This window comes from Salarias fasciatus, chromosome 2 (assembly GCF_902148845.1).
Source record: "Salarias fasciatus chromosome 2, fSalaFa1.1, whole genome shotgun sequence".
In the NCBI taxonomy this organism is placed as follows: domain Eukaryota; kingdom Metazoa; phylum Chordata; class Actinopteri; order Blenniiformes; family Blenniidae; genus Salarias; species Salarias fasciatus.
Window position 1 is genome coordinate 16,870,585 of NC_043746.1, and position 9,290 is coordinate 16,879,874.

At 42.5% G+C, this 9,290-nt stretch overlaps 1 protein-coding gene across 1 annotated transcript; it reads left to right on the forward strand.

Moving 5' to 3' along the window:
* The first annotated feature begins 1,395 nt into the window (after positions 1 to 1,395).
* On the forward strand, positions 1,396 to 8,933 carry ubl3b (ubiquitin-like 3b). Its single transcript, XM_030103467.1, has 6 exons — positions 1,396 to 1,540; positions 2,157 to 2,267; positions 5,746 to 5,854; positions 6,748 to 6,834; positions 8,398 to 8,475; positions 8,852 to 8,933. The coding sequence occupies exons 2-6, from the start codon at positions 2,241 to 2,243 to the stop codon at positions 8,902 to 8,904; spliced, it is 354 nt and encodes a 117-aa protein (XP_029959327.1). The 5' UTR covers positions 1,396 to 1,540; positions 2,157 to 2,240; the 3' UTR covers positions 8,905 to 8,933.
* The last annotated feature ends 357 nt before the right edge of the window (positions 8,934 to 9,290 follow it).

Sequence of the window (9,290 nt, forward strand, 5' to 3'; positions counted from 1 at the left end):
AGTGCTTTTACTAAGGGACACTTACATTTTGAATTGATCATTGTAGTCTCAAGTATCTATATGGGCTTCTCCACCATTTTGTTGGCCCCTCAGCTGTGTTGTATATGCCTTAAAGGTTAAAACATCTTTATACTGGGAAAAAAAATCAGGAATTCATTTTGCTGCAGTTGATATAACCTCGCCTTTATTTTTTATGGGCAGCTGATCAGTAAAATAGCACTTTGTGTACAATTTACATGGATGTGGTTAGAAAGACATTGTGATATTTTATCTTTTGCCACATTTAAACTTATAACTTCTACAGCCTTGGACTAGCAGCTCCCAGAAAATATGTGTCCTCAAGAGAAGAGAAACGACACCAGAAGGCAAAGTTACAATTATTTAAATCTCTTCTTTGGCTCTTATTCAATGTTTACAGTTGGTTTCACTGTTGACTTTCTCTATTTGCTCTCTATGTGTTTATTTATCTTCATATTTCAGGAAAGTTTTCAAGTATTTGGAGTCAGAGTAATTAACGGCACATCTTCCAGACTGCTGATCCACCTCAGATCCAGGAGGTCCAGAAGCCGACTCCAGTTGGCGATGGACACAGACAAGCTACACTCTGTGTGACCAGTCCATCGCAGGCGACCTGTGCCAGTGATATTTGAAAAGAGAATGAACAAATGGCAAACATAAGAATGCAAGAAAAAAGTCAAATGTGCAATATTGTACATAATAGCTTTGAAAGCAATTAAGATAATTACACAAACAAATACAGTTTAAGATTTTTTTTTAAATTGTGTGTTTTTGAATACAACAAAGAACTGCAAAATAAAATGTTATTTGATATTGATTCTTCACTATGGGGAAAATATATTTGTTTTACGTATTTATTTTATGTGTGGGTCTATGGCTTCCTGACCAACAGCGGTTCCAGGGGGAAATCACCTGTCCCCCCGACGCACCCTGAACATTAGTGCTCACTTGGCTCCTTGTCACTGGAAAAGCAAATGGTTCTTAGGAGATGCAATATTTCAGTGAACTAAGCACAGTGGCACCTGGTTCTTCTTGGTGGAAAAGGGATTACAGGAAGGATAAGGAGGAACTTTTTCCTTCAAGCTGTCTGCCTACTGTAACTTTTTTATACAATTTGGCACACACACATGCACACGCACACACACTCACACACACATGCACATATTTCTTGTTTGTTTTAATCTTTCTTCGTATTATTATCATTGTTGCTTTAATAGGCACTAAACACATTCCACTGAACGCTACACAGTGTATAATTGTGTTTGTGGCAAATTAAGGCCTTGGCTTTATTTGCAAGCAACTTGGCACATGCCTTCCAAGCTACAGGACTCCAACTCCCACAAGCCTTTGCGGTGTTTACAACCAGCTGACATCCGGCGTCTTCCCGTCCATTAGCCACCGACACCACAGTCAACCATAACGATACCCATCTGCACTCGACACTTCCCCCGTCAAAAAAGCGCTCCTTGCTGAAGCGTCCCTTCAACTGAATGCGAAAATCCGTCATACTTATCAGATGCAGGTGAGGCTGACAACGCAAACATCCCCGCTTCACGTCCAGTTAGCCTCCGAGCCCGCAGCTAGCTGGAGGGAGATAGCACGGCTGGCACAGGCTAAGCTAAAGCAGAAGCTAATGGTGAAGCTTTGCTTCGACGTCCAGCAGAGAGACGTTCACTGCTGAGACCGTCTCCTCATGTCAGATATGTGTCCCAGCTACCGATACTGCCGACTGTTAATCTCTGTAAATTGGTTATATTAACCCAGAACCGCGATCCAGGAGCTCGCGAACGTTAGCTCCTTGGCTCAACGATAGGTTAATCGTTGGTATCCGATGGAAGCTAATAAGCTCGTCCTTTTCATGAGCCAGCAGGGTCAAATTCAGTATTCTGACTAATTTAACCCCCGTGAACTGTGCCTGTTCAATCAGCGCGTGTAAAACTCGGCTTAACTCATCGATCATGATCAGTTTTGAGGTTTGATTGATGGTGATGGGACGACATGTAGGCTGTGTGTGTGTGTGTGTGTGTGTGTGTGTGTGTGTGTGTGTGTGTGTGTGTCTGTGTGTCTGTGTGTGCTGTGCAGTGAAGGTGCCAGGCTGTGGGGGGAAACAGCCTCACACAGTGTCCGTGTTGTTCCAGGGCTCTGGCCCCCTCTCCAGCAGCTGAAGCACGCCATCCCTGTCCTCTCTGCTCCACGTCCACGGCCATCCTCCACGCTGAGCCATGACCACCCAGAGGGATCTTGACATGGTGAGTGGGGGTCTGCCACCTCCTTTAAACCTGTGCCACAGACCTGAGGTGGTGGTCTCTGTTTGTCAGTGTGTCAGAGAGAAGATGCAGTCCATCAGTGTAAAACCATCAACAGTATCATTTTTACTATGAATTCTGCAAAATTCTATCATCACTTCATCCAATTCAAGCTTTAGAACAGTACATTTTCTTCATCATTTGCTGTTAGTTGAGGCAGTCTGCGTGATTATATCCTGCATCTTAGGGTGTTTGAACTCACATTTAATTGTATTCAGTCAGTTTGAAAAAATGAAAGTCATTATTTGTCAATTCTGATTACAAAAATGCGTTTTCATTTTAGCATCAGCAAATTTCATGCATGTGTTAAAAACAGTTTTCTTTATTGACAATAGCGCTTTGATCCTCATTAAAGTTCATATTTTCATTCTAGAAAGAGTTTCTGGCATTTTCAACACTGTAACATGGTTACCGTGAAAATAATGGTTGCGGCTCTCGATCAGAAAGGTTACTGAAAACCCTCATATCTCTAAATTATTCCAATTCAGTGATCAGGCTTAAATTAAACAAATCATACTGAGGTCGTATCACTGTGTGTTGAATCAAGCTGATTGTTTGCGCCTTACCTTGAAATGTCACATTTAGATTAAATCTCAGCGTTTTTAATCAACTTTGCGGTTCTTTTGCAGATCGTCATCAGACCTTTGCTGTCTTTTAAATTTGCAGATGATTATATGACATATCATATTTTAGCTTTAAAATGATTTAGGTGCAGGTCTGGTCGGAGGGGGGCGGGGGTCGTTGTGGATTAGCCAACGTTCACAAACACTTAGCTGGGATAGTGACTGCTGCTCCCGTGAACACCATCTGTCTAATCTCAGTTAAAACGTTGCCCTACTTTCCTTTCAAGGTTTAGATGCCAATTGATTGTACCCTCTTCCTCTGTCCTGCCCCCCCTCCCCTTCACCGCCCGGGATGGACAATAGTTATTTGGACGCACAACAAAAGCTATGGCCGGTGCTCCAGTGAACAAACCCCTGTTAATAATGGTGCCATGCTTGGTGGATGACTTTCTAACATTCACACAACTTAATTTTCTGTATATCTATAAAGAAAAGTTGGTAAATATTTCTAAAGTTGTGACAGATTATTTAGAATTGTAAAGTAATTATAATTGTCCAATAAGGAGCTTGTGGAATTGGTACCTTTGTCGTGCAAATTTAATTATGAAGGTTTTTTTTTTTTTTCAAACATAGATAGTGTAAATAAATCATCATCCTGGGATAGCGATCAGCAAAAACACTCACGTGTGGAGCTGGGATCTTTACTCCGATGATTTCACGTGTTTTAAACACTGAACTGTGTGATGGCAGTTTTCCCTTTCAATGAAATATTTGATGAACCAAACACTCGCTTCATTTGGAGAGTAGAGCATCAGACAGTCACACTAGTGTATGTACAGTGAAGCAGCGCTGTTTTAAAATCTACATCAACCCTGAAACCCCGAGGTGTTTTATCCTGGACATTTAGATGCGTCAGGTTAAAGATGTGGCGCACGGCACCGTGAAGGTCTGAACGCACCGTCTTGGCAGCATCTCTGAGGCATTTAGCTTTTGGCTGGCTGCGATTTTAGGAATCTTGCCCATCATCACCACCAATGGATAAGCCTTTACTAACCCTGTTAACCCTTCAAGTAATCGCCACCGTGTTTGCGAGATGGAACATCTCCCTTTAGATTGGAGAACCTCGAGGAGGTTTCAAATCCAGGATGTTGCCATGGGTAACCGGGCAGATTTGACTTTGTTTTTATTTTGTTGTGGATGAAAGGGATGGAGCTCAAAAGCTTGTTAATGATGACATGGGTATGCAAACCCCACACGGAGGTTATTCAGTTCAGAGGGGGGAGGGGAGGGGAGCGGGGCGGAGGGCAGAGGGTCCGGGGCTGTATTGGTAAACAGATCAGAGAGCGGGGTTGTCCCTTCCTGACGTCACACCTCCTGGTTAAGTCTCTTTGTTCTCCCTTTAATGATTTGTGAACCAAGGAAAGTTCACGGGCCACTTTTTTTTTTTTTTTTTTTTTTTTTTTTTTTGTGCCAGCAGGCCAAATGTCTGGGAAACGTAGCCCCCATATGTCAGCGCTCAGCATCATGCAATAGAAAGACTGGGTTAGTACAGTATTTTAAACCAGAGTGGTTCATTAAAACAGTCATTCACCTCAGAATTGGGACTGTGTAAATGATAAATTCACCATGGTCAGATGAATACATAATTATTCTTCCTCTGTTGCAACCCTTCCATAACAATGACCGTTAAAAGTCGATTCTTCAGTTGTTTCCGCTCTGAAATTTGCAGTATTTCTTTTTGAGGTTTGTCCTTCAGCAGCACGATTGCTCCTTTTTGCAGGTCTTGCAGGAATTTTATTGATCTCATCGTGTGTGTAAATCAATATGAAAATACGCTGCAGTTACTGTTAGTTAATTGATATTTTTATACCCACAAAATAAAACCAAAGAATTCGAGACATTTTAAAAACTTTCTTAATTTAAACTTTTGAAATATTCTTATTTGACTTACTGTATATTTTGTCTTCACTTAAATACTAAAATTAGAAGAATGATGCAAAAAAAGATTTATATTTTGTAAAATGTATAAGAGTTTTAATGTTTGAATTCAATTTGAGTAGAGAAATAACCAACTCACCTATTGTATCAATGAAATTAAAAAAAAATAAAAAATTAGATTCACTCAAACGTCTTTAATTTTGACAATTTGGCCATGTGAAGGATAGATGAATGAATTAGTCTTTTTCAGCCGGGATAAAATAACTCGGTGTTCATGAATTCGCACAAGCTTGGAGGCCTTTATTTCTTAATCCTGGAGCGAGGCTCTCACGTGGATTCCCTCATCGTGGAGTGCTATACATTGATTTATTTGCTTGCATTCATAATAGTTGATAGCGGAGTGTGTGTCGTTGCTTTGAGGATAAAATCTGGACGACGCCCTGCTGTGAGAGACCCTCCCACACACATATGCACAGTCCCCCTCAGGGCTACGCACTGGCCATGTAAATTTAATAACACGGCCTAGAGCTGTCTGGGACACCTGGGGTTATCGCATTAGGCCGACAGCCCGGAGAGAAGCAGCAGCCGCAGCAGCAGCACCCTGGAACTAAAGGGCCAGTGTTCTCCCCCCTCAGCCCCACCCTGATCTGTTGTTGTCTCTGGCAACAGGGGCTCACTTCAGTGTAAGCCCTCCGTGAATGAAGTCGCCCAGCGGAGATCTGGCGTGGATAAATCTAATTAGACTGGAATGCCTGTCTCTTCGCAGCCCGCCGAAGGTCACCTCCTCTCCGAAGAGGTTAGGGGAAGTCACCGCGGCCGGTTGACGGAGAATCGCGGTCGCAGCTCCGGCGTTTGTGTCGGTTGATGCATTTCCATGCACTGATGTCCTTTTTTTTTTTGTTGTTGTTGTTTTGCTGCAGGTGCACCTCCGCCTCATCCTGGTCAGTGGGAAGACGCAAGATTTCACTTTCTCTCCAAACGACTCGGCCACAGACATCGCCAAACACGTGTTCGAGAACTGGCCTGCAGGTACTTTTTATACTCCATTCAAATGTCATTTCTTTCCCTGCTTCATTCATTTTGTAAAGAGAAATGTTTCAGTTCAGTTAATCCTTTGCAGGATATTTTTGAAATACTTCTCAACAATTCAACTCTCAAGTTTTATTCTAGCAGGTTTTAAAAAGTAGCTTTATGTGATTAAAAACAGTCAATTTTATAGTTAAACTGTCTCAAATTCTTAATTATCCAAAGCCTTTGAGTTACATCTTTTTATAGCACGCTTGATCAAAGATTTAGTCAAAGTATTTACAACTTTTCAGTAATATAACGCGTGTACAAGATAGTCAACACAAAGAGGTGAAATCCAGAGAAGTTTAATTCAGAAGAGACACCAGCTGTTATTTCATTTTAAGAAATTTTCTAAATTATGTTCACATCGCATCTTTTTTGTTGAATCATTTATGAAGCAGTTGTGAGTAACCTAGTGTCATTACTTTTGAGGAAATGTGAAGAGAACAGGAAGTTGCCATATATAGTGTCCTGTCCGATCAGGGGTTCGGCTGAAGAAAGAAAAGAAACAGAATCAGCAGAAGTTTATTTTTGGGCACAAGTGAAAATCAGATGTGAACGTTTTCAGGAGCTGTGAATGTTGTCAGTTACCTTTGGCCTCGGCGTTTGTCTTGTACGGCAGACTCGGTCTGTCTCAAATAAATCTGGTCAGAAACCTGCGTCTTGTGAAGAAGTCCTCTCGTCCGGTGGGCTCCGGCCTTCACTTCACCCCAGCTTTGACACCTCTGCTCCTACGGCGCTGTCACGCCCGTCTAATCAACTTAAACTAAACCCACAGAGTGTGAACAGAGCCCGTGATCTAGTATTAGTCCGGCCAGATTAGGTGATTCATTGACTTGTCCTCTGTGTGACAGGATGGGAGGAGGAGCAGGTGAGCAGTCCCAGCATACTGCGCCTCATCTTCCAGGGACGCTTCCTTCATGGCAACGTCACCCTGGGAGGTAAGAAGACCTCGGCGGAACGGTCAGCTCCATCCAGCTGATCGATTTAAAAACACCCCGCAACACTAAAAAAAGTTTTTCAGACTACTTTATACAGCCTCGCTTTTCTCTTTCCACCCCGAGTGATCAAAAGTTGTGTAACAGAAGAGAGTTGGACACATCCAGAAATGCTTTAATTGACGTTCTGATCGGCCGCTGCTTGAAACTGTAATAATCACTGCGCGGGAGTTTCAGTAACCTCTGCCTCTGAGAGGAACACAGTCTTTCCAGTCAGCGGCGAAGCAGAAGTCAGTGAGGCAAGCCTGTGACCAGAAGTTTACGTGTTCCGATCGTTCTGCTGACGGCTCGTCACTGTGGCTGTCTGAGCAAGCCTCATAACCCCCAGCAGCTCCCCGCCGGAGCAGTTATGCAATGAACAAGCTGGAGAAATATTCACTCCTATGAATCAATATAGAGAGATTTAAAAATGTCAAACATGAATGTAAACAAAAATTAAAGTATCACTTACCAAAATAATTAATTGAATTCAAAGTTTGGTTAAGTGCTGCACACAGCGTAGATTACATACATTTTCTAAATACTATTAAAATATTGCGCTCTGGCTCTGCAGGGGTAAAGCGAAGGCGGCAGACTGATGCTTGTGCTGTCAGTCTGTTTCATTCAAACCATAACAAAGAAATATTTCACCAGATGATGAAAGCGTTGATTAGGATCTTTCTTTTTTTAAACTGTCATGATGACCGTGTGAACAGCTGTCCTTTTCATTTTCAAGCATGAAGCACATGAACGGTGGCAAAATTACATTCATCAACCAACATTAGCACACCTCTATTTTCTATTCTTTTAGCAAAATTGTGTTTGAGAGCTTTAAAAAAGATACAATTATTTCAACACAAAATTTTTGTTGAATACACCTATTGCTCCATTAAAATTTACAAAAGTACACTCACTGTGCATATGTGTAATATACAAAATATTAATTTATGTTTTTTTTATTATAAAATACATTTGTATCTCACAAATGTCCATGACAGCTATTTGAATACTGTCCAGGAAACTGTCCATATCTTGTTCAAAATCTCTGATGCGACTCCATCTCCAGCTCTGACTGTACTTGGATGTGTTGCCATGGTAACAGGTGCAGTGCACAGCCAAATGAGGAAAGACGAGTCCAAACAGATCAGTGTTTGCATCGAGTAAAATGAAGCAGAAGATCTCACTTGACTCATTTAATCTCATTAAACTCTTGACCTGTCAAACTGTCCGACCTCCGCCTCACCTCAGATTCCCTGACCTCAGATCAGATGGGCGGGTCGCTCTTAAGTGGGTTAGGTGCACGTTTTTTTTTTCTCTTTGGTCAAGCTGCAGCCAGTCTAATTCTGTAGGAGGAGGTAAAATAAGAATTGTGAGTCGGATTGTAAACACACACTGCGGGGGTTAATCTCACCGTCCCTGTCGGCCTCCTCTGTATTGAACTTTCACAGAAGCTCCAGTCAGCTGGGGGTCGTTTTCATTATGTGTGTGTGATGATAAATAATGAAGCGGTTTTCCCCTCTTTTAAAGCTCTGAAGCTGCCACCGGGACGGACGACTGTCATGCATTTGGTCGCTAGAGAGACTCTTCCAGAGCCCAACTCTCATGGTGAGGAGCTCCTCTCAGTTCTTTAGATTATTCTGACTCCTTGAGTCAAAACTGTGTTCATTCAGTCCTTTGAAAACAAAAACAAACAAAGATGTAGTATGATGGTATGATGCTGCTTAATGTTTTTTTTTTCTTTATTTATTATAAAACTGCATCAAAATAGCTAAAGGCGGTCCTGCCAAATTCTGACTTGTCACCCGTTTTGTGATAGAGATAAACTATGAGCCCATCTTTTTTCTTTTTTTTTTTTTAAGCAGGTTGTTGTTCCTCTTACACTACGTGATGCTGGAGGACTTTGTTTCTCCACCTTTGTCCTGAGCTGACTTGTTGGCGTCTCCACTCAGCCGTTTGTTTTGTCTCCGCTCTTCCTTTGTAGGTCAAAGGAACAGAGAAAAAACCACAGAGAGCAACTGCTGCCTTCTCTTGTAAAGCGACTGAAACGACACCCTGCCCCCTAACCCCAACCTCTCTCTCTCTCACACACACACACACACACACACACACACACACACATTACAAAACACACACATGCGTACACGTCCTCTCCGTTCTCTCCTGCCTGTCGTCCCGTCGGCTGCAGACCTGGAATAAATTCGCAAGACGTCTGTTTGGGGCCGGTACCTGCTTTTGGTTGGACTTTTTTTTTTTTTTTTAATGTGCCAATACGTTCACCCGCCGCCCCCAAAACTTTCATCCTCGTCGGCCGAGCGTGCTGCCGTTTATATCTGAACGTCATGAACTGGAGCATTACCCACGCTCCCCTGCAGATGTCTCCGCTGCTGGAGACGCGCTGAAGACCCGGGAACTGTCCGCCC